This window comes from Strix uralensis, chromosome 1 (assembly GCF_047716275.1).
Source record: "Strix uralensis isolate ZFMK-TIS-50842 chromosome 1, bStrUra1, whole genome shotgun sequence".
Taxonomy (NCBI): Eukaryota; Metazoa; Chordata; class Aves; order Strigiformes; family Strigidae; genus Strix; species Strix uralensis.
The window spans coordinates 70320771-70347001 of NC_133972.1; the positions used below are offsets into that span (position 1 = coordinate 70320771).

The 26231-nt window shown below is 38.4% G+C and overlaps 1 protein-coding gene across 2 annotated transcripts in view; it reads left to right on the top strand.

Annotated features, from left to right (window-relative positions):
- Positions 1–8136, top strand: part of COL15A1 (collagen type XV alpha 1 chain) — a 157461-nt gene extending 149325 nt beyond the window's left edge. For both annotated transcript variants that reach the window (XM_074870184.1, XM_074870193.1), the window contains 6 exons: positions 1657–1785; positions 1954–2013; positions 3420–3479; positions 4422–4607; positions 5790–5905; positions 6237–8136. In XM_074870184.1, coding sequence (XP_074726285.1) covers positions 1657–1785; positions 1954–2013; positions 3420–3479; positions 4422–4607; positions 5790–5905; positions 6237–6453 — 768 coding nt within the window. In that variant the 3' untranslated portion in view covers positions 6454–8136. The remainder of the gene's footprint in view (positions 1–1656; positions 1786–1953; positions 2014–3419; positions 3480–4421; positions 4608–5789; positions 5906–6236) is intronic.
- Positions 8137–26231: the final 18095 nt, after the last annotated feature.

The following is a 26231-nucleotide window of genomic DNA, read 5'->3' on the forward strand; positions in this document are numbered from 1 at the left end:
CTGTGTTTTTATTTCTTAAAATGTGTTCTGTCCTGTGTTTTTATTTATTAGAATATGTTCTGATTTTCTGAACCTCATAATTTTTCAGCAGGGGATCCATATAGCTGGGAAAAGTGATGAGAGGAGAAGTCTGTCCATTACCTTGTTAGTAACAGCCTGGTCAAACACATGCAAAGACTGATGGCATACTAAAGTAATGGAAAAGGGCACATTCCATGTTCAAAGCAATGTCTCTGGAAGAGTGTGGCAAATTAACATGTTTAGATACTAGAATAACTGCTGAATTTCTGTGAAAAAAACACTTTACGTTACCGGATTAAAACCCAGGAATATAGATCATTTGATTCTAAGAAGAAAACTGTAGCTTTCCCTAGCAAATCTAAATATTGTTGTGACAGAGAATACATATAAATTTGTTTCCTTTTCTTAATGCATGAATCAAATCAGAATTGTATTCCAGATATCCATGCAGTAAAAATGACAGCTGACTTCTCTTTTATTAATTTCTAATTAAATATTTGTAGTTTCTGGAAAAAAAAAATATTCAAGCTAACAGAGGGGGTTCATTACATTTTTTCCTTTCCCACATTCTCACATTACAATAGAAAAGCAAATTCGATGGATATCTGTGGCAATCATTTGAGAATGCACTAATAAACAAGCAGACTTTCAGATTATCTACATCATATCAAATGAACTAACAAGAATCTGAGTGTAAGTTTCCTAATGCCTTCCCACCTCTGCTAACTGCCTTTTCTCATAGAAATTCAGGACCTGACAATGATTACAGGTCAGGGGAGAAAGGAGATGTTCAAAGACTGGTGTCCCATGGTAGAGAACTGTAGTTACAGGCTGGGAGCTACAGTCCTAGAAAGGAGATCCAAGCCCACTTAGGTCAGAACCAACATTAAAAAACAATATGTAAGTCTATAGTAGGGTCTGCATGATTCATAAGGCATTAATATGCCTTCTGACACTGAAGAAATGAGAAATGACACTCAAGTGTCAAGAACTGGCACTCTGAAGAAACTTTCCCCTGATTTTACACTAAATGCATTTATCAAACAGACTGTAGAAGCAACCCGTCTCAGGACTGCGTTCTTATCTTCAGGTGACAAAGACAGAGGTAATAGGTGCAATGTCTACATCTGACAGACATCAGTTTAAGCCTCCTGATGATCTATAAAAGAAATTAAAAAATACTTGCTGTGTAAACTAACAGCATCTGGAAACATAACAAAAGGGATGGAAGAAAACACCCTTAAAGAAAAGAGATCACAACACTAAGAAAAACAGAAGCAAATGTATCTAGAATTGTGTGTGATATTTATAAGCCTTATCAAATCTCTTCTGAGCTCTACCAATTTGATCTATATGTTAAGCTGTATAAATGCAATGATCTTCACCCTGTGCAAAATTAACTGTTGGTGTAGTTCTATTAAAATCCACAGAATGACGATGCTGGTGTGCCAAAGTAGCAAGATATTTATGTTACTGAAGCTTTTTGTATGAAATGATGTAAAACTGGCTTTGTGAGCATTTCCTGCGGAAGAAGCCTTGACATTTATGTGTTCAAATGAGACTTCAATTTAACAATTTAACTTGCAAAATGTTTTGTGTGTCTGATGAAACATGTTTCATTTTCCTACTTGACAGGTTACAACATTCCAAAACATTGAGGGTATGTTGGAAAAAGTTCATTTGGTAGCAGAAGGTACGCTAATCTATCTGAGTGAAACCAGTGAGGTTTTTATCCGTGTTCGAAATGGATGGAGAAAATTGCAGGTACTATTGCACTTCATCCTAATCCTTTCCAACCCCCTTACTCAAAATGGAATTGTTGCAGATATTTTTTACACAGGTGGAGAAGTATCGGTGCAAAGATTCCTTTTTTTTAGTTCAGAAGCTCCTGATGATATGGTTTTGTTTGCTTTTCCTTTTGGGTTCTTTCAGCTTGGTGAGCTAATTCCTGTCCCTGCTGACAGCCTTCCTCCTCCAGCCATATCAAGCCATGTAAGTACAAAATATTGGACTGTGAAAAACTGAGTCTAAATGTGCAAAAACAGACAATACACTTGGCAGAAGTTGCAGGCAGATCGTTGCACAACATGATTTTCTACTGAGACTTGTCAGTTCAAAATAAGCATCCTACCACTACATAAACTTGCAAATTGGTTTGCACCGGCCAGTCATCTGTTTCCATTATCTTCTGAGAATCCAAGCAATACAGAGACAAAACAGCATCTACAAAAAGCAGAACAAAGCAGGCTGCCTAAAAAAAAAAAAAAACAAAACAAAACAAAAAAAAACCAACAAAAAAAACCAGAACAAAACCAACAGTATTCTGTTTCGTAAAACTGAAGTCTGTCATATCAAGCTCTGGTCCCTTTCAAGGAAACTCAGAAAAGTGTTTCTGAAAAGCAGGTTTTCTTTAAAAGATTATAGTCCTGTATTCAGGGTACATCATCATCACCTGTACGTAGTTTATCCCACAGTGTGATGAGGGTCTATTCTAAAGCCTCAATTGTTAGTTCGTACCTGACCTCATTCTGCAAGTTATTGTACCAACCTGCATGTGAACATGCTGCCTGTCCCAAAAAATCACAGGAGGATGAAAACCAAGAAGTGGTAAAGGGGATAGAAAACAGTCTCGTTGATGACAAGTTAATTGATCTGACTGCTGAGATAATGAAAATGCAAGAGAGTGATAGGAAGGAGCAGCGAGAAGGAAGATGGCCAGAAAGAAATAAAAAAAAAAGTTAGAGTAGGTCAGAGAGAAGTGCACTTAGCATGCTGGGAAAATGTCTAGCCCTTATGTTATAAGAAATATTCTGCAGCCTCCAGCTGATACCACGTGAGTTTTCCAACTGGTACAGTCAGTGGCTTGTTACTCATACTTCCCATAACTAAAGAAGAAAACTTTGGTGTTCCTGAAACAGCTCTGAAGATCATTGACCTTCTGGTCTCTACATGACAATTGCTTAAGAGAGGGAGTTACCAAGGCCTTGAGAAATATTCCCACCCGATACATTTTGTTTCCACATCCTTCTTACCTTTTCAGATTCGATTTTCCTGAACTAGTCATCTGCTCCTGACAAGAGCAGGCTACTTCTATGCAGAACTCCAGGTGTGATCCGGCACTGACACCAGCTCTGGCAGAGCACTGTGGAATGGGTACACTCAGGTCTAGCAAAGCAACTGTGGCCAGGACAGCTTTCAAACACATATTTATGTGACACACCAAATCGATGATATGTAGATAAAGTATTCTGGCTACGTGGTTTGGGTTTATTTTTCAGAGGCAGGACAGTTTCAGATTATCGAGAGTTCAATGTTTGCTTTACTTAGAAAATTACTGTCTAAAATTCTGTTCTGAGTAATGCATTTAACATATCTGTTTGCATGTGTTAAAATAACAGGGATTTCAGTCTCTTCCAGCGCTGAGTCCAATATCAAATACAAACAATGGAAAACCAGCAGTAAGTATGAGATCTGTATTGCAACTGCATAGCTGTGGTTTGAAACATGACAGTTTGTATCTTGAGGGAAATATGTGATATTTCCTGTTCAAATTCACAGATTTTACTTTAGAAATTTACAAATACCCTTCTTTAACTGGTTTAGACATCTCAGAGACAATTTTAAATTGTTTCCTCCAGATCTATTTTCATCATCGTAGCCCCTTCCCCATCTCAAAGAAAAAAAAAAATCAATCCTGATTCTGAGTTAGGAATAGCTCTTCACTTAGTGATTGTACCTGCAACATGCAGTAATTTTTAAGTTAACAAGAGCGTTACAATTAAATCATTAAAATATTCATTAGAATTTTTTCTATCTTCATGGTGTTGCTTGTTTTAGAATACTTTATAATACTTTAGAATCTAAGCCTTCATTTAAAATACTTTAAAATATTTAGACAAACAAGGTAACTGAGTTATAGCTAAAAAAAAAAAAAACAATCAAAATCAAAAAAAACCCTCTAGAAACCAAAAATGTGGATTAGTTCGCTTACATCTGTAGTTTGACCTAAGCATGCTACTTCTTGTATTTTATGACAGTGAATTTTTAAATGGTATATGGTCACTTCTTACTACTTTTTGGATTTGGGATTTTGTTTGTGTTACAACTCCAAGACTTCTGCTAAAATATTAGCTGTTTTTAAAATAATTTTATTTATTATGAATATATAATCTTCATGGTTTCCTTAATGTTCAAATATAAATAGGTATTTTTGCTATGGATCTCATAGCTTTAAGAAATGTAATGTTATGGTATCAAATCACGTTCATACCTGATATGGAAGGTACTAGTTCTTGTGCTAGCAGGAGGAGGGGGGGACTATTTTGTTTCCAATATATGTCTTCATAGTATTATAAACTTTAAAAAAAAAAACGGTGGCTTTTCTTCTTTTTTTCCTCCAGCTGCATCTGGCGGCTCTAAACTTACCATTTTCTGGTGACATGCGAGCAGATTTTCAGTGTTTTCAACAGGCCCAACTAGCAGGTTTGACGTCAACCTATAGAGCCTTCCTCTCATCACATTTGCAAGATTTGGCCACAGTTGTCAGAAAAACAGACCGATACCATTTACCAATAGTCAATCTTAAGGTTAGTACTTGTTTCGGATAGGCTGTAGGTGCTCCAAAATCTTGGAAAGTGGCAAAAGCAGAAAGTTTCAAACCAAACGACATTTTATAAAGCAGCAGCTTTGTTTCGTATTTCAGAGTAAGGTTCAAGAAACAAAAAAGTGGTAATGAAGTAGAAAGTTACAGACTGTCTCACCCTTCCTTTGCATTTACAAGGGGTTCTTTTTTCAATATCCTAAGGCTAATGGTAGAAATAAAGCTATGAGAATAGCCTACTTTGAGCAAACTGCTGACAAAGCAACAGCATGATGTTCCGCTTTCTCGATATTTTTTATATCAGCAGGGAAAGTGCAGCATCATTTCTCAAAGACAGCTATTATGATCCACCTTCTAGTATGATCACTGAATTTAGAAGACTAAAATGCCTATTTTACTCATTTTTCTCATTTCTAACGATAAAGGCAAATTCAGTGCTTAGGAGTGATGCTGGATTTACCCCAGTGAAACTGAGAGGAGAGTCTAGAGCATGAGTCATTTTGTGGTCTCACATAAACAGACACACTCTAAAACTGAGGAAAACAAACCATGTCTCTGTAGCATTGGCTGGCTCCCAGAACGAACGGCCAAAAGAAACCTACAGGAATAACGCGTGACGCTTGGAACATGCTGAACGGATGCTACTCTGAAGTGCATGCAAATACAGAGCCTTGGAGACAAATTTGTAAAGACAATACTCTTTCAACTTTGACTGGAAAAACTCAAAAGCAGCTTGAGAGGTAGCCTGATGCAAAGCTTTTGCCCTGAACATTTGCAACACTTTTCACAAAATTGTGACCTCAAAAGAATTTCCAATACAAATTATCTTTATATTTTCTCTATAGCTACAGTAGTTATAAGCAACCCCTTAGACAGTTAGGAGGAAAAGGACAGTGGAAATGGAGATGATCAGGCTGAATATTTGGAGTGACAATAGACCAGAGATGCAACTGTGAGGCAAAGGCATGGATCAGAGAGCTATTAGCATAGAGATGATAAATGAGACAAGTTTGTTCAGTAGCATCATGCAAAAACTAATGTGAAAGCTGGAATCATAAGTGTTCTTAAATGCAGATAAGATTTTAGATGATTGATAAGTCTATAAAAGTCAGGTATGACATGCATTTTGGATTTGTTTTGTTTGTAAAAGTGGCTTTGATTTTAACAGGGAGAAATACTTTTCAATAACTGGGAATCCATATTTAATGGAAACGGTGGACAGTTCAACATTCATGTTCCAATATACTCATTTGATGGGAGGAACGTTATGACTGATCCATCTTGGTGAGTTTACATTACCATTTATAAGTTTTACATGACATTTATCTTTACCAGATACTGTAAGAAGCAATATCTTGGGCTACTAGAAATGTGATAGAATTTTCTCCCTTTCCTTATGCCTTCTTTCTTTTCCACTTCTAAGAGCCTCTGAATGGGATATCAGGTTGTGTTCTCCTTTTCTTCCTCTCTTTTCTGTCTTTATCTTCCCCTACCCCCTGTTTGCTTCAAGCAGAAAGAAAGCAGAAATACAGTCACCACACATAATAGGTGTGCAGTTGAATAAAGCAAAAGAAGGGACTTTTTCAGGAAATAACTTCTTAACATTCCCTTTCAGGCCTCAAAAAGTAATATGGCATGGTTCAACTGCAAATGGAATCCGACTGGTTAGCAACTACTGTGAAGCCTGGCACACAGCTGATATGGGAGCTATGGGACAAGCATCACCACTGAAGACAGGAAAACTTCTTGATCAGAAAGTATATAGCTGTAGTAATCAGTTTATTGTTCTCTGTATTGAAAACAGTTTTGTATCTGATCCCCAAGGAAAATAATTCACCTGTTGCACATAGGGATATTCAATTTTGTGACAGAAAAAGCTGACACTGAAACTTCTTTTCAATGATGTAAATATTTTATGTTTTGTAATTGCACATTTCAGGAAAAAAATAGCCAAAGAAAACATACCTCAACACAAACCGCATTCCAGTTAGGTAGAACATCCAGCGCACATGCGGCTGACTTAAAGCCCTTCCTTCCACTTGAACCCAGTTCACACGGTTCAAAGTTTGCCAACAATTAATTCACAGCCCCTCGTCTTTCTGGCTGAGCTGAAGATCACTTAAGGGCACAAGTCAAGTGTGGTCTATGAGGAAGATCCAACAGCCTATCCTATAAGCAGTATTGCTCAGCAAGGCTGCTGTCTCTTCACCGCTGAGAAGCTGCATGCTCTATGCTCTTCTTTTCCCTTGCATAGATTTTGAATACCCAAGGCACTATTCATATATATGTATACATACATACTGTCCCTGAGCAAGTATTGGGAGGCTGTTACATCTTACAGGGCTGGAATTTTCAAAAAAGCTTTAAGAACAAATGTGCTCACCTCCTTTGAGTTTCAGTGGAAGCTGAGTACCTAACTCCTGTAAGCTTGTACGGATCACAGCCTGGTGCTTACACATAAATTTAGCAGCTTCCACATCTTACTTCAGCTTTTTTCTTTGCAGATTCTAGACATAGGGCTTTATGCAGGAGGAGTGAATTTCACCTAGACAAAATCTGGTCCTTATTTTGGTGCTATCGTTACCAGGAAACCTGGAGCAATGTTAACAGAAAACATCCTGTTTTACTGGTAGAACTGTGCAAAGTAAATGCAGACAAACGAACCATCTGACCTTTATTTATTTCATTACGTATTAGACGAAGTCATTTCCTGTTGTGGCAGACTGATGAATGAAAGATGTCTGTCACGGTTTCTTTAAAATAGGTTCTAAACATTGTTATCCCACTAAGTTATATGTAAAGTGATTTTCCTTTTTGTGAATTTCCCCTTCTGGCATTCACATAATTAAAGAATTGTTAATATAAAATAACAGCAGCAACTATAGGAATGATCAGTAAATGCTAATATTCTTCGCAAAGAGTATCACCATAATATCTGAAGTCTTTTGCCTATATAGTTGTCTACTGCATACTTTAAACAACATATTTACTTATATTTTATCAGGCAGTAACTATGGAGGTCAAACTCCAAATTATCATTTTTTAAGATTTAATCTACAGTCTGTGTTGGAAATACATGTTCATTTGCTGACAAATATAGTATTAAATTACTAGATTGCTGCCTTCAAAAGACAGAAACAAATCACACTTACTATACTAAACTGATACAATTATATAACATAATATTGTGAAATCCAGCTTTATTTTTCCAATTTACTATAAAAGCTTATTTCCCAGGGTCAGCTGAATCATATCTTCTCTTTTTCTTGGAAAAGTCATGACTCCATTATTACAACATGGTAATGAGGAAAAAACAGTTTATATAACATTTAACATGTGTGCATAACAATTCACTGCACTCATTTATAGCCCATCTCCCTAAAATGCTGAGCACTCTCGTGAAATGCCGAATTCCTTCAGTTCACACAGTTACATATGTACAGCAGGGTTTCGCTCCAAGTCACAGAAGATTCAAGCGGGGAAATAAAGTGCTTTTACTTGCTTCCAGCAGGAAACATCTACCTTTAATCCTTTAATTGTTGGCAGACCCTCATCTTGGCCAAGTCATGGCCAGCAGGGTTTATGCTTGTGACTAGTTATCGCCCAGTCATCACTGTCAGTTCTTGCTCTTCCACTCCACACAGTGGGGTAGCTGGCTATTTCTCTGCCTAGAATTGCAGTACAAGAGGTGGGGGGGAGATGGGATCTCACAGAAGTGGGGGGGAGATGGGATCACACAGAAGAGCTGTGTGAAGGGAGAGAAGACTGAAAAAACATGCAGTTTTTAGGAAATACTGAACTAGCATTTAAGGTGGGCCCAGCAAAAATGTGTCCAAGAATTCTGTTTGTGCTGATCCTTTCACAGGGCTCACTCCTCTCTGTATCCCAAATAGCTGCTACAGATAGCAGGGAACTGAAATGGTGAAGCACCATCAATGAGATGTTGAAGAACTCTCAGTGGTTGCTTCCCACCTAGAACATTAACCTGCAGGCTACAGGAACTTATTGCACACCCTTCAACGTAATACAGAGCATGAACCATGCATCATCTGGGCTGCTGTGGTGCTGAGTTCACATGCTGCGCTCACACGCCAGCAAGGGAAACAGCTTACCAGAGAATGGCATGAGAGATCTGTTAGAAAGATGAGGTTTCTGTTGGAAAAAACACTTTTTGTCATTTTAACCAGAGCCAGTGAGGCTCTTTATACTCTCTGGTATAATTGAAGAGAAACAGTAATATTCATTGAGGATATGACAGAGAAAAAATTAGCCCAGTACTTAAAAACAAATTAGCTTTCCCTATCAAAGCAGAATACTTTTTTCAGCATGTTTGCAATACAAAGGTCAGGTGCACTTCAGGAAGAACATTTGCTAATTCAGGCAAGGAACTGTGTATAAAGCAAATTAATCACCAAAACAAGCGCCAGAGCAAGGTTGAAAAGAGTAACTGCACTAGAGACCTATGTAGCAGTGTGAATGAATGAAATCAGAGTATCCAACAGGTAAGATTCTTCCATCTGTAAGAGAAAGGCTTTGGCTGAAAACATCCATTTATTTTGAAGCTCTGATGCAGCTTGAAAGGAAGAAGTTAATACACGGTAAATACAGAGGAGACTAAAACCTTATAAACCATCAGAACTCCAGGGCTCGTTGATGAATAAAATACAGCAGATCCATTTCAGCTATTGGAATGAGCATTTCTAGAAATCAAGCTCATAAATTTGTCTGTATATTAATTGTAAGTGCAAGCTATAACAACAGAAGCTTCCTTTAAATCAAGAAGAAGCCACAGTGGGGTTTGCACTTCTGCAAAAGAATCAGTTCTCCAATAAAAATAATTACAATTTAATTTTAATTAACTGGTACTTAACCTAAGAGAAAAAAAGTTAAAAAAAAAAGAGAGAGAGAAGAAAAAAACAGCCAAAAAAAAAAAAAAAAAAAAAAAAACCAGTAAGGTCTAGGAAACATTAATAAGCATTTGAAAAAGGAATATTGAATTTTTATGGGAGAGATTCATTTATTTATCATGGATACTTTGGGGATGGTACAAAATGCAGGAATACAAAATGCAGGAATACATAGTTGAATGCTATATGTATCTTTCTAAGTGAAAAGAATTTTTTGTTATGAAGATAAATTGGCACGAGTTAAAAATTGACTTTGAATATACCACTTCAGATTGGACTTCATTAGAATCAGACAACAGTTTTCAGAGGAAACATCACTTTTTACTGCTTTGTATTAACTGGTTTTACTGGTTTGTATTAAATTTGACAACTATATTCAGTCCAAAGAAAGCAACAGGAGACATTATCTGTGTAATTTTCAAAAGACATTCTTTAAGTCAAGATGTTTTTCTTCTCATTTACTCGCTCTTCAATAATCAAAAGGAATTCATACTCCTCAGTAACAAATGAAAACAATTTTTCATTGTAAGTTTTACCTCCCCAAGGACCATTCTTTTTAAAAAGTGCTAATACTGCAGCAGATCCCCCCAAAAAAGTAAAAAATAGAAAAACACCTGTTAGCATCACCACTTTATGCAGCCAGAATATAACTCCTACCAGCAGGGTAAATGTGTATTTACAAATCGTTAACTCTTTAGTATTTTGAAAGCAGTTCAACACAATCAATAATACAACATCTGTCTGAATTGACAGACCACATCCAAAGTGCCCTGTGGTATCATGCAATGATTTTTAAAATCATCTTTTAACTTGAAATAGCAAGAGTTGGCAAGGGTTTTTTTCTTCTGAATTTGTAGCACATCCTTCCTAATTGTTTAAAAGTTGTGTGAGAGTATAATTTTTAATCCGATCAGGAAAATGGAGGGAAGTCATAATGGGAGAAAGGGCAGGAGTGTGCATCCATGCACATAGAAATGCAGGCACACTCATCTCCAAACAACTTTTTTCATCTTGCCATTTCATACCCCATGGCTGAGTTAGTCTTTAACTGCCTCATCATCTTCTTTGACCTCATGTACACAGGTAAATGTTGTATTAGGATGGAGTAATCTCTGACAGTTTACAAATGTGACCCCAACAAAAATGTGGCTTCTGCTCAACTCACTTTCCTACAGTTCTATTTTTCATGATAGCAAATATTCCTGCACAAGGTCATATTTGTACTGAATTGTGAATATAAGCAGTAGATGGCAGACACCTCACAATCCTGTTCCGGCCCATTGATTTTGTTAGCAGTAGGTAATCAGCAGGTCTTTTGCCCTTTTCAGTTCAGGGATCTTTTCTCTGGGCGGTTGCAAAACATGACATGTTATCATTGATCAGTAGTGTGCTACTCTGCCTGGATGAACTACAGTGAGATGAATGGTTTTTCCTCTGATTGCTATGATAAACAAGCCAAACCTGTGAGTTTCTGCAATGCAGCATATACACCTCAAACGACTGACAATTGACAGAACTGATCTTGGTGTAACCAAAGACTGTCCAGCCTTGCTTCTGAGCTGTGCATTCAGGTGAAAGAAAAAAGAATGAGTTACAGTATGTCCTGCTTTGAAGACTCCATAGTTATTCTTCTTTTGCATTGTGGTTTAGGTGTTCCTTCTGAAGTAACACTTGCAATTCTTGTTTTCACTCCAGTCCTCTGCTTGGAGAAGAAAACCTGTCTTACAGATTTTAAAGGAATTAGATACTAGAACTGCAATTTCACTTTGGTGTTCAAGCATTGGAGTTAATGGTATGCATGCATCTTAAAAAAACATCGGATCAGGGTTTGACTGTTATTTGTTGGTCTGATATGTAGTTAGAGAGCACACTCTAACAGTTCCTCTCTGCTGTCTCTCTTTAATGATTCAACAATAGCTGGCCAGAGACAGAAATATTTCTAGGTGAGCATCTACTTTAAGTACTTGGCTACTTTAACACAAACCTAGCCTCCCTTTTTTAACCCGTCAGAGGGCTGCTACTTGCTGTGTCTTAAAAGGCCTATTTTGTACCTCAGTACAAACTTCCACTGTTACCAGTTGATCTAAACTTTTTACTTACTAGATTCTCTTCCACTGTATCCATAATCCAAAAAAGCCTGTTCTACTGCTAAGTAATGGCCATGTATACACAACCTAATCTGGAGGTGCACCCAGAGTGCTCAGCTCCAGCAGAGAGAACATAAGAAGTCAGAACATATCTTCATCCTGTATGGGCAGAAGAGAAATGGAATGGGATTTTTTTTTTATTTTCCTTCCCTCCACCTCATGATTGACCTCCTCCTTCACTTGTCCTTCCCCAAATATTTGTCTTTTATTTCAAGCTTGTGTTTCCTCTCTGCAGAAAAGCTGGACACTCTTCAGAGATGCCAGCTGCTCTGGTGCACCATGCTACACATAAAAGTTCCACCTTTCTCATGGATCTTCTGCACTCTGTTTTCCACAGCGCCCAGATAAGCACTGAAAGCCAACTTCCATTGACACGTGCTTTGCTGGGAGAACTGGTTACGGTGGTAGGATGGTAGGAAGTCCAGGGAGGTCGCTTTGGAACCAACAAGAAACCACAACTCCTCCTTCCCTTACAAAGCAGCTAACCTCCCTGCATGCTCCTGCAAAGTACAATACTGTAGTTCTTTCAAGCTCAGTGCACAGATCTACAGACAGCACAGGCTGTTGAAATTTCTACATGTGCGGTCAATTCAGCATCACACCCTGGTGTTGATCAGGGGTAACATTATAACCTACTTTTCTCGGCTGGTCTCAGGGGTACTAGTGATGCTTCAGTGCAAATGGGGGTGACAGCTCTGTCTGACCTTATGAGGAGTACCTAAGATCACCTGCAGATTCAAATTCAAGCCAGGATGATGATGACAAAGCCTCTGAAGGAAAGGTATGTTTTGCATGCTGTATTTCAAGTATGTTCATACGAACAGCAGCAGGGAACTGCCCAATAGCAGTGTTTCTCCGCTGGTTAGTACCAATACCACCCCACAGTCGTTTTGTTTGGCCCTGTTTGGTTCCAGACATAGTCACCAAGATCCTAGCCACAGTAATGGCTTGCTACTGGAAAAACATTGTCTCCCCACTGAGTTAGAGGATGGATTGGTGTTAACCTTTGAAAAATGGTTCATTAGTGTTTAGGTTTGCTACAGAGTTATGTATTTTAACTTTGCAGGCTCCAAGGTCTCAACTGAGTCTAGTTACATCTCTGAGGCTACATCTATACTAGAAAATTGTCAGGGTACAGGTGTTAGCACACATAGCATAGCTAATTGCTGAACTATTCCCTGGCACAGTTCTGGTCAGTGCCACCTGTAACCCTTCCAGCCACTGCCTTGGGGTATGTTTGGGGGGCAGCATGTACCAACAACTACTGCTGTGGGCAGTTTGAAGGAGCCACCCTATTTTGGAACAGAAAGGTTTAATTGTCCTCACAGGTGCTTAACCATTGTGCCTGGTCTCAGGGCTAACTGGAGTCCTCACCCAGCTGAAAGCCTGTAGAGGGACTGCAGGACATGCATGTCTGATACTCATGGGAACACCAATACTTATGGCTTTTTCCCAAGCTTAATTTACAACCCTCCTGCAAGCATCCATTCATATAACCTGTATGTTCAGACTGCATTCATTCAGGGAACCCTCCTAAAGCCATCATTGCCCTATGCAAATGCTCTCATGCTGTATATAGATATATTGTGCGATCCCATTATCCTCACCTCATTCAACAGTGATGAGCACGTTGATTGGGGCATGGAGTCGCTGCTCACATAGCTGGGAAGTTTCAAATCTGCTGAGAAATAAACAGCCCTGGTACAATCATTCTGTACAACTGATAACTAGTACCATGTTGTCTTACATTAGCAAACAGAGCAGCACAAGACATTTGCCCATGTCCTTTACTTCAGCACCCGGTGGGCCAGGCATCATGTTTATATGTGTACAGTCTACTCATTAGGAGTACTGAACAGCTTCCATTTCTAGAGTCAGCAGCTTCTTCTCAGTGACTCTTTTCAGTCTACAAGTGTTCTGAGATTTGTCTGAGACACCAAAAGTGAATTCCCAGCATCGTCCCACCACCCTTCCACCCAGCCTATCAGAAGCCTTCTTGATACCTTGAAATGTGAGACTGCATCCCTTGATCCTGCACCGTGTCTAAGGTAGGATGAGTGATGTGTTTGAACTCATGAGTTTGCTAAATTCTCATTGACCAAAACCAAGACCAAGACATATTAGATTTCCTTTCTTTCAGCTGAGTTGGGAATTGATCTTCAGCTTCATCAAAACTCAGCAGCACTTTCCAACTTGTTGATCCCATTATTTTCAAGTCCATGTTTCCTTCCAAGAAGGTACACCCCAGTGGGCTCTGAACCTTCACAAGTCCCTAGGGCTTGGGAAGTCCCTAGGGCATATCTGTGAACAGGTTCTTCGGAAGCATTCACTACAGCACATTTTCATTAATGTGTCTTTCATTGCCATTAGTTCTGCCTACAAAGTAAGAACCTGGCCCACTCTCAGCAGATTTTTCCCATACCACTACTTTGCAAATTTTCTCTATCATTACAGCAAAGCCATTCTTAAACCACAAACTTAACTCAGCCATATTTTGTTCTTGATGTCAAACATCCAGGATTCAGAAGTAACCCATATCAGGAAGACATGGCAGTCTTGACATCATACAGAACCCAAAATCTTTCAAACATATCCTGAGACTCTTTGCCTCCATTGTTGGGATAACCAAAGCCAAAAGCACTGTACAGAAGCTAATTGGCTAACAGGTTGTAAGATTACACTAAAATTTGCTATAGCAGAGCTGATCAGAGTAATTAAAACGTACACCACTGACAAAGCTTGAGCACTGGGGGTTTATTTACAAGTGTTTTTATCCTTGAGGCTGCAGAATGCCCATCTTGACCCCTTTTTCATCCAACTAAAGCTTACAGAAATTCAAAAGAGGAGACGTAAGACTGCTGTTTGTCAAAGTGTTCAGATCCAGCCAAAGCTGTCATGCATTTATCTACATGAATTAGAAATGGACATACAGACTGTTACTCAAAAGTAAAAAAAATACTTATTAATAGCCAGATTTCATTGAGATTCATAGATTGAAAGTGTATTCACTATCTCTCTCCTCGCTTTCCTGTAGTTTGATATGCCTTAGAATGGCAGAATAATTTAGATTGGAAGTGATCTCAGAAGGTCGTCTAATCCAACTCCCAGCCCAAAACACAGCTAAGCCAACTTCAAAGTTAGATCTTGTCAAATTGCAGCCAGAGGAACTGAAGGTGCAGCAGTGTGCTCCAATGTCTATGCCTCCATTTTAAGAAGGCAAGTAAGTGGTATCTGTGTATGTGCCATGATACTTTAATCTTAGGGCAGGAAAGTATCTAGTTGATGGACAGAGCTAATTGTCACCAAAGTCAGAATAGATCTGTGGCCTGGGCCTCTCAAAATATATCTCCTGAAGAAAGGCCTCTGTTTTTACAGAGCAAAACATTGGGGCAGAGAAGCAAGATAAGTTAGTCGCATCTAACTCAGTCACCTCCTCATGTACACATTCTTTCCTGGAAAAAAGTAGAGTCAACACTCCCAGCCTAGGTATTGATGATATATCAGAGGACACTGCAAGCCTTAGGCACACACTAGCAAAGTCCTGTTCTCAGTCGAGTGCCACATAATGACAGATAATAAGCTACTCATTCTGTCAAAGTCACCGAATCACAGTATCTTTCTTACAAAAACCTAATTGCTCATCACCAGGAGAAAAGGTCAGGAATACTGATGAATACCTACAGGAGCTGGAAAGCTGTCAGTCAGAGAGGGACCTGGGGGTGTTGATTGACAGCTGGCTGAACATGAGCCAGCAGTGTGCCCAGGTGGCCAAGAAGGCCAATGGCATCCTGGCTTGTATCAGCAACAGCGTGGCCAGCAGCAACAGGGAAGTGATCTTACCCCTGTTCTCGGCACTGGTGAGGCCGCACCTTGATTACTGTGTTCAGTTTTGGGCCCCTCACTACAAAAAGGACATTGAATTACTCGAGCGTGTCCAGAGAAGGGCAACAAAGCTGGTGAAGCGTCTGGAGCACATGTTGTACGAGGAGCAGCTGAGGGAACTGGGGTTGTTTAGTCTGGAGAAGAGGAGGCTGAGGGGAGACCTCATTGCCCTCTACAACTACCTGAAAGGAGGTTGCAGAGAACTGGGGATGAGTCTCTTTAACCAAGTAACAAGCGATAGGACAAGAGGTAATGGCCTCAAGTTTTGGTAGGGAAGGTTTAGACTGGATATTAGAACGGGTTGTTAGGTGTTGGAAAGGGCTGCCCAGGGCAATGGTGGAGTCCCCATCCCTGGAGGTGTTTAAGAGTCGGGTTGACATAGCGCTTAGGGATATGGTGTAGTTGGGAACTGTCAGTGTTATGTTAATGGTTGGACTAGATGATCTTCAAGGTCTTTTCCAACTTAGATGATTCTGTGATTCTGTGAGGGGTCAAAATAGTTGCTTACAGCTGTATCTTCTTTTACTGGTACACTCAGTAGGACCTAAGGTGGGAAGGGAGAAGGGTAAGATGAGTCAAAAGGATTGGGGAGGAGGAATAATAAAGCACTGAAGTTGTGGTGAACTCTATGAACGAGAAGTTAGAAGAAAATAGCAAATTCTTGGTCTGTGTAGGATGTATAAAAGCAACTCTGAAGGCGGTAAACAAGTTAGTCTACAGGTTCGAGCTATAAAAGGGACAGTGAACTCAGAGGAGATGTTTGTGAAGAGTAACCTAGTTAAATCTATTAGATGTCAAACACAGTGACAAAAGGGATTTATGTATCCATGTCCAAAATTCATAAACCTCTAATTTCCCCTCTGCCTCTGGTCAATATCCATAGACAACTATGCTTCCATTGACACTTTGGGCAATTAAAGACTAAGAATCTCTTTCTGTAGCCCCTGAATAAGAATCCACAGATGTTGAAATAGCTCCAATAGGAGGGACTCAGAACAGCACTCCAAATATCCTTAGTCTTGCAATTAAGGTCTGTGAGCACAAACACCTTGGGCATTAAACCTGTATTTTCCACTAGGATAATGGGTTAAAAGGTAACAGCTCCCAGGTATACTTTTGCAGAAAAGCTCTGATTCTAATAGAAACTTAACAATGTGGAGAGACTGAAGAAGTTTAGGCAACCCTTGGTGCCCTGATCACAAGACTTTCTGTTAATTTTTAAGTGGGTATCTCTCTGTACATTGTGCATTCAACAGTAAAAAAATACAGTGATAAGACATGAGCTGCCTACATCTAAAATAATGAGTTACTTCTAAACTACTGAAACTTATTTCAATCAAAGGCAGGTCAAGATAAGAAGTAGAGCAGCAACTTTTTGCCATCCAGAATTACAGCCTGCTCAAAAGTTAGTCCTAGTTCACATGCAAGAGAAGTCTAAAGTTGTTTTAGCCCAAAGTAAAATACAGAGGATGATTGTGGTAACAAGCCACCTATCCCACTACTTCTGGAAGAACTTGTCAGTGTCTTTCATTATTATCAGTAGTGCCCAGTAACAGCTGTGACTCTCCCACCCAAGCCAACTCAGAAGCATACAGAGAAGTAAGCACAGGACAAAGTTAGAACAGCACAGAACAGGACAGGAACCTGCTGAGACCCAATTATGCCTTTACAGGTTTTGGTAGCAATGTTCAAATACACACTGCATTTCAGACTCAATAGTTTATGGTGATCTCCTTTTCACAACACTTCTTCTTCATCTTGCTCACAGAAAAGCAATATCCAGAGAACAAACTAGCATTATCCATCAAGGGTAAGGCTGTCTGGAAAACCCCAGCTTCATATGTTAAAAACACTGCAATGACTAAGACATGGTGTGGCCAAAGAGAAAGGATGATCTTATGTTTATGGCAACAGAACAGTGCCCAAAGGAACTGGATTCTGCTCCCAATTCACTCCTGGAGGAAAAACTCCACAGAAATTGATCCATTTTAGAGTAGGTTACAAATAGTGTGGATCAGATCAACATGCAATTCCACGAGAGTTAAAATTTACTTAAGTCAGTTCAACCAGATACAAACACCTTTGTGCTCCACATCCCACATTCTCCCTTGTGCCCACCCTCGTTATCATGAAGTCCCACAGAGAGCACAACAGATCAAAAACAAACCCTGCAAAGTAAAAGATACTTGTTCCCTGCTGATTTAGCTCTTTGATTTGGCTCCTGTGGGATTATCCAGCAAGTGTCAGCAGAAGATACCAGCAAGTGTCAGCAGAAGAGAAGGCAGAATCACGTAGCCACATGTGCAGCGAACAGTAGTGCTTGCTTATCTTGTTGGAGGTACTGCACTCAAATGTACAGGCCACCTACTGAGCTGTGAGAATGAAAGAAATTCTTGAAGAGCTGATCACTAAGTGGGCTCTGCTCATTTTGTGCACCAAATAAGGCAGAGATATTGTAAATATGATCACAAATTTTAAAAACACACTAAAATGTGTAAATCCAAGTGGAAATGGGGCATCGGTAACTTCAGTTCTGGCACTTCTGAGTGCTTTACTTCACAGCATTGAATATTTTTTCAATCATAGGTTTTCTGTGTATGTATAATTTATGACATTTTTTGTGCACCTAAACATAACTCCTTTTATCTCACCTCCAGGATAATCCTACAAATGCTAAGAAGCATTTTTTCTCAGCCAGGCTAACAGAACAAACTAATTCTGGTGTGTTTGTAGGCCAATCCATTTTTGAGAGTTGATTCAATTAGAAATTAAAAATGTATTAAAAAAAAAAGCCACAGCCAGTCTTCAAAATGTAACACTTACACAGTTCTTTGATCATTAGCAAAGTTAAAAGATAAAGCGTTCAGCTCCCCAAGAAAATCTGTTCTTCTGAAAACTAAGAGCATGATAGACTGGACTTCTGATGACTTCAACTATAGCTATAAAAGGAGTAACATTCTCTATAAAACTAAACTGTAACAGAATGATACTCAAGAGATACTCTAATCTTTTACTCTAGTGAATATTGAACTTTTATTGAGCTCTTCATTTTCTGTCCTGTAATACATTCACTAACTGTGACAAAATTAATCCCATGCCTAGTTAGTCAAACTGAAAAGATCTCCTAGCCAGTGAAGGCTTTTCCTTTCCCATCTTCTACTCTTCATTAGATCAAATATATATATTCTTACTACCATCATTTCCAGTATTTTCTTGGCAGAATAATCCAGTGCCATGACGGACATTTTCCTGACATTCATTTAAAATGCCCATTTTTTCCTTAATTTTATCCTGTCTTTAAGTTAGGAAGTGATGCATTTCTCCTGAATTTTTGGCAATGGTCACCTTTAAACACCACTGACAATAGGCAGTTTTGTTGGGCAGGCGTGATGAAAGCATTTTTGGCACTACTGTTGCAGAAGTTCTGGGATACGTAGGTTATCTAGAACCTTGATTTAACCAGATGCAAGACAGAGGTCAAGTTTAACTGGAGACTATCTCTTTAATTTCAGTTTTGACTGGTGAGCCGTCTTGATTTCAGGAAGAGGAAATACTTGTGATGACGGCAGTGGCAAGAAATTTAAACATCCTCTCAGACTTTAACAGTAGTAAGGAAGTTGACACTAAGAAGTAGTGACTACTTCTTAGTGTCAACTTCCTCTTGCATTTCCTGTTTTGTGGCTTGTGATAGTTTCCACACAGTTTAACAGCAGCTAACATTCACTATCAGAAGTATAAAAGTAAGTTAATAGATTTGATACACCCTAGCTTTTAGGTACAGTCCTTCATGAACTGTCATAGGAAAGAATGACTACCATGTGGCAGTATTCACTGTTTTGTAATCTGTAAAAGCTAGTCCTGTTTCAGAAACCAGAAACGAATTCTCAGCTTCCAAAGTCTAGTACTATTATCTGCTCTTGCCAGTGGGTTGTAACATGCCACAGAAGCAAGGTGGTCCCCAGAAAGGACAGCTACTTTGTTCTGAGTATGAAAAAGAGCAGTTAGCAGTACAAATCTGCTAGGAGTTCTATCTTCAGGCACAGGTATCATCTTACCAAAAAGATATCATCAAACTAAATGGCATTCCGTGAAGAGCAGCAAATCAATAGATCTACATTATCAGATGGAGATGCTAAAGGTTGGCAATCAGCAGCAGCAATCACCACTGAAACGGTAAGACACAGTTGCCCATTAACATTCATGTGACAGACGTATTTTCTGCTTCAGGACATACCATTCTTGAAACTCTCTGGTATTTTCTGCTCACATTATGTGCCCTTTCATTTCAGCATTAGTAAGGTAAGACACCAGTCCCATACTGAGGTCCAGTTCAGCAGATTTGGGTTCCTCAGAAACATGCAGAGAAACCGTATGATGTGCTAGCACAGAATTCTTTTATTTATTTCTTTTTTGCATCTTCATTCTTGCGTAGTCACTTAAATTTGAACCTAATCTATTCAGAAATGAATGGAGGTAATTGGGCTCAAGGTGGCTGGTGATTTGTATGTTGCCTCCCAGAAAGCAGGACACAACTAATTTTGCTGAAGGATTGCAGAGCTATTTGTGAAGTTGGAGAACACTCGGTGACCAGATTCTGGATCTATTCTGGTAGCAAAAAGACCTGGTTACAGCAAGGACTGCTGAGTATATCGATTTGGCTTTGACAGTGGCATAGCCAGCACCCAGACATCAGTGCTCAGGATTCTGCTCACAGTCCAGCTCAGCATGGCAGAATGCAGCTTCACTGTTCTGTTGATCACCAAAGGGGATCTGCAAACTGCTCACAAATATCGGCAGGAACAAACAATGGAGGGTAAGACTAGAATCCCACATCTCTTGGCTCATAATTTAAAAGATACATGAAAAAGTCTTTTCACTGTCAAATACATTAGAAATATTTTACCAGATGTAGACAAGCCGATAATGAGTGCCAGGAAACCTGTATGACGCTTGCTAGGTCTGTGACTGTGCTGTGCTCTTTCAGTGCTGAATTTTTAAAATGAAAACATAAATGACTCATGAATTCAGGAGGAATTTGAAGCTTTATTAGTAGACAAAATTAGAGGTGTGAGTCAACTGTTATCTTTATGTACTAGGAGATTCTGAAAAAAATTTAGAGAATATTCCCATGAGATTAAATACTAGCAAAAAATTATTAATTGACAGGAAATGGATCAGCAGTCATCTATGAGGACCTCTCATTAAAAAAGGTTTTTTCTCCCTGACTTGAGCTTATTTATTTATGTGCTCTAAGACCCACATACTTTCATGGATACTTGGGGAGAACATTACCTGCCGAACTTGCCAATTGAGTTTGACACCGGCAGGGAGAATAGATATGAAGGACATGATAGGAATGGTTTATTTTTTTAGATTTTGAAAGTCAGAATCTTAAGTCTGGTTAAAAAACACTTATAAAAAAACTTAAACTGTGTATCAATAGAAGGTCATTCCTGATTGCAACTTCTCATTTTTTCTCACTTTATCTTAGCAACCGGCATTCTTCCAAACCATCATAGTTAATATTTCTTACTGTTTGGAAGCAGGATAGTTAAGCTTTAGAAAGCAGAACTGTTGTAAATGTAGTAATATTTGGGACAATGTTGCAGTCAGAACTGAAGTTACATCAGGAAGAAAAACATAATGGTTCAATAATTTGTTGACCATCAAAGATAAAAAACAAATCACACATTTTTTAGAAAGATAGGGCTGATCTCAGGTAACAACGATATATCACCAGACATTCACAAGAATGCACATTACAATGTAATCATTAGTATTTTGCACCAGATACATACAAAGACGAGAGTATTTCCATATCCAAAGACACAGGAACTAAATATTCACTTAGTCTGGTTTTGTATACAGTTATTAGGACCTCAGTAATTGGTGTTCAACAACCCCACTTGGGAAACAAAGACCCCACCTGGAAAAATGCCTGAAGATAGAACAGAAAGCAAGAAAATGAACAGTTATTCTCTACCAACAAAACATTCCAGACTCAATAATAAGAGTATTTGGTCTCTTGCTACTCTCTCAAAAAAAATGTTTTAAATCCTGCTTCAAAACTTTGTTTACTAAGGCCACAATTTGAAAATACATCCTTCCAAGGGGTTTATGGTGCAGATAAGTAATTTTTCAATACACAAAACAGTTTTGTACATGCCTAACCTTTCCTAAAAGAATTTGAGATTTGAGAACCTCCACCATCTCCATAGTCTCTCACTACTTTCTCATCCTTACCATGTTCTTCAAGCCTTATGCTTTTGGCTAGCTGTATTTTAGTACCAGCATTCTTGATACATTCTTAAATTCTTAAGAGAGACAGTTTCTTCAGCAATCTAGTATCCAGTCTAATAAGACTTCTTGGATAAAAGTCAACCTTTGGCATTACACTTAAGGGATATGGCTGATGGAAAATTATCTCTGTAGAGAAACAGAATTAAGTAAGTTATTATTTGCAACCAAATGTCGTTCAAGAGGATTGCCATACTAACTCAGAAATGAAAACAGCATGAATTATTATTTTTGTATAGGTCAAAAATTTTGTATAGGACAAAAGCCTTCCCTGTTACTAATGTCACTCAGAAATGGAGAAATAACCAAGGACTTAAATGATCTCAAAACTATATATTCTTGGAGAAAAGTTAGAAATTTAACTGCTCAAGAACTGGTAAAGAACAAAGTTCTATGACTGATTTCCACCATTTCTCTTTTCACTGAATAATGTGTCATCTTATTCAAACAGATCTTTAGTCTATTTTTCTCTTATTTAAGGTACAAACTTCATTACCTCATTTAAAGGAAAAAACACCTTTTTAGAACACACTGCAGAAAATGTCCACATAATTTTCTTGGACTGCTCAAAGTACAGGACCTTTAGAGTGAACTCTAGCTATCATTTGCAAATGAACAAGTGAAAACTTACAGAAAACACTGCTAAGAGAGACTACAGGAACAGAATTTTGAAACAACCAGGCAAAACCTGAACTGTGATAGAAAGTTTGATGTTATCACTTCAGGTAACATACAGTCACAAGCACTGAAGAATAAGAGTGGATGGGGAATATGTGGGAAATCTAGAAAAACTGCAGCAAAACAGGCAATTCCTACAGCAAGCTATAGAAAAATTTCTATCTTCTCTCATTCTCAGTTTGCAGGGTTAATAAATCAGTGTCGGGAATTAATCATTACTGAAGGTGTATTATTTTCTTCTCTTTTTTATTTTTTTAAATCGTGGGTTTACACTTAACTGAACAAAATGTTATTTTAATGACACAGAGAAAGTTTTACTTAAAAACTGATTTCTTTTTTAAGGATGACTGATATTTAATCCCAGCCGGATTATAGATCCCCAAATCTAATGCTTTGGGATTTTAGCAGTTTATCACCACAATACCCACTTCCTGCTCTAAGAAATTTCTTGTCCGTAATGAGCCCTAATTCCATGGAAGAAGAAGTAAAGTTTGCCAAACCCACAGGATGCCTACCTGCTAATGGGTAACCCACAGGATGCCTACAATAGGAAAACCTCATGATCTGTGCATTGCTAAAGAGACATTAACTTTTGGTAAATTACCCATGTTGCTCCTTCCCCACTCAAGTCTAAACTGAGTCCAATCTCAAAACTGGTTTCAGTGTAGGAGAAAACTGACCTTTCTTGAAAAGCAGAATGACATAAATTATTATTTGCACCATCAACTTGGTATGAGGAGTAGTGTCCAAGCAGGTAAAAGCTGTACTTCCATAGAAAAAAGTATCCTTTCTTAATTAGAGGCAAGCTACTTTAATGCATCTATCCTTCACTGTAGTCAGAGGTGAGATACTCATGCAATTTCATGGTTGCTATAGCAATACAACGCCTTCAAACAGATAATGACGTACAGTCTAAAGTCATTTCCAGACCTTGTTGATGTCAGTCTCTTTGCTTCTGGCAACCCCTCCCTAAGCTAACCAGCCTTCTTAGTCACTTCTGTGTTTAGCAACATGTCTCAGACTATATACTTCTCTCCTGCTTTCAGCATAAATTATACCTCTCTTTAATGAGACTTACAATCAACACTGCTCTCTGAATACATTCATACCTGAATTCAAATGAAGTTGGCTAAAATGTGTGTAGGAAACAAGCTCGGCAGCTGATGGACTCTACAAGCTGGAACGAAACACCAAGTTCGAGGGGTTTAACAGCAGCAGTGCAAAACTGTCATCATTGAGCTCTGTTTAACTGCAGAGTAAGAACTTACAACACTATAATATATCCCCAAACCTATTAGCTGTGTCATAAGGGGAGTGTTCGCTGGAGGGATCAAGCAGCTGCATATTGATGGGTGTATTGCTGGGCTGCTCAAGCCATAACTCCGAGATATGGATCTGGTGTGTTTCACAGACAGTGAATGAAAAGCCAGAAGGGTTTCATATGTCTTAAGCTTTAACTGGCCTGTTAATGGAGATGATTAACTGGGTTGTGAATAACTAAGATCTCACTGTATTTAGTATTGGAAGCACTGATGAGGCAAATCGGGCGATGTTTATAAAGGTTATAAAATGAGTAATTCTGAGTCTTTTATAAAGCAGTGACTTCAAAAAAGTGTTTTCTTTTGCTTGTCTCTGATTTAGCAAGATCACAGATCTTTGCTACACTTTCTGATTTGTGTGCTTATAGAAATTGCAAAGTAATAAGCACTTTGATCCCTTCTGTCCTAGTTTGAATAAAACTGCTTGGGAAAATCGAGGACGGGGCGGGTGGGGGTGGATGTTTGTTGTTTTGGGTGGTTTGGGGTTTTTTTAAATAGCTTATTCTGTTGTTTTGGTAAATGTTATACATTCAGTATTTTTCCTCTTCCTGAGTTCCTTGGTGAACACAACTTGTAAATATGATGCACTGAATAGTTCTTTAAAAAGCATATAAAATTTAGCTAATTACCATGGAGAGAAAACTGTTAAAACTGCAAATTAAGTTTTGCAACACCTTTATTTCCTCTTGCTCTAGCACGAACCGTGCATATTTGCTTGCTGAAAAATTCATTAGAATTCTTTATTACCCTGATACAGTATCTCTTACACTGAAAGGCTAACAAAGCTTTTAGTGATCACCATTAATGATATTTTCTGCCACACTTTCATACATTCTTACTTTAGAAGCTAAAAAATTTGTATTTATTAGTGCCCATTTTCTTAGGTAAATCAGCTTATAACGCAACAACATTCATATCCTTGATCTTAAAGACTAATCTGTACAACAATTCCTTTTGCATGATTTTCTATCTCACTACTTGTCCCTTTTCAAAACTGGTTATATTTTAATGCTCTATGTAGTTTCTTAGTATGTGGGGTTTTTTGCATTACAGAGTTCTGTTTGAACCTTTCATGCAGTTGCAAATATTTTGCTTTTCATCTTCCAGAAAGCAAGCATAAGAAACATTCAAAAACTGACAATTCTTGCAAGAAATAAAACTAGCACCAGGTAAAGATTAATTATTTCATCCTCTCTCCCTGTGGATGCTGCGTATGTGTATAAATGTCATATTCTAGTACAGAAGCAAGAAATTATCCTGTGTTTAAATTGCAGATATTCCCTGTATAACCACCTGCTTTACTCAATTTAAAAAGTAAGTATTTCTAAAACAGGCTCAACCGTTTTGATCATCTAAACAGATCTCATAAAGCCTCTGTGTTGCCTTGCTTTGTGTTTGACCGTGCGTTAAAGAAAGGATGAAATTTGTTGCACCTTTCTATAAATGGAATGGTGGAAATTCATTAATTTATGATATAAATAAGGGTAGGCAAAATGGTTTTTTGCCTATTCATCTAAATATATTTCCACTGACTACATTATTTCCGTTATCAGTAAACACTGTGAAACAAAGATGGATTAAGGTAGGTAAGAAGTGGTTTGAAGGATTCCCTCACATGAAATGCTGAAGAACAATATTTAATACATTCAGTTAAAATGCCATAAATGTACAATGGTGAGGAGCAGCTTTCCACTGAACTTGGCAAATTTGTAGAGTGAAATTGTTTTTTCATGTTATTTTGGCAGAAAAAGGCCAAGCAATTATTGTCATTTTGAAAAACATGAAAATGCAGTTAGAGTCATTTTCTTCCTAAATAAAAGGTCATTTTACAGAAAGGCATGTCTTGAAAACTTTGCTGACTTAGCCCCATTTGCCTAACTAGCATATTTAACGATGAATGTAACTAGGTGCAGTCATAAATAAGATCTCCTTGTTTTCTTTGGTTTCACATTCAGTTGTTTACAAACACAGGGAGAAAACGATGATTTAAATCTTCTCAGGCTATCACTTGTATTTTGTATTTTTTATCTAACTGCTCCATCTTGTACAGCAAAAAAGACAGATTTTATTATCAGAGTATGTAACATGAACTACTGTGCAACTCAACAAGTAAATCTAAGTACCTCTCACATAACCCTCCTAAAGATACGGTCCCACCAAGACCAGGGCACCCCCTGTTTGCACTAGAAGCAGTTACGAAGCTCATATGAAGGAATGGGAACACTGAAATGTTGGAAGAGGAGAACTGACTGCAGAATAGTGGGAGAAAGACGATGGAAAAACACAGGGATGCATCTCACAGTAACAAGGGAGAGCTAATGTGGGAAGGGTGCAGGCACTGACCTTCACAGGCAGTCACCTTCCAACAAGAACAAGATCC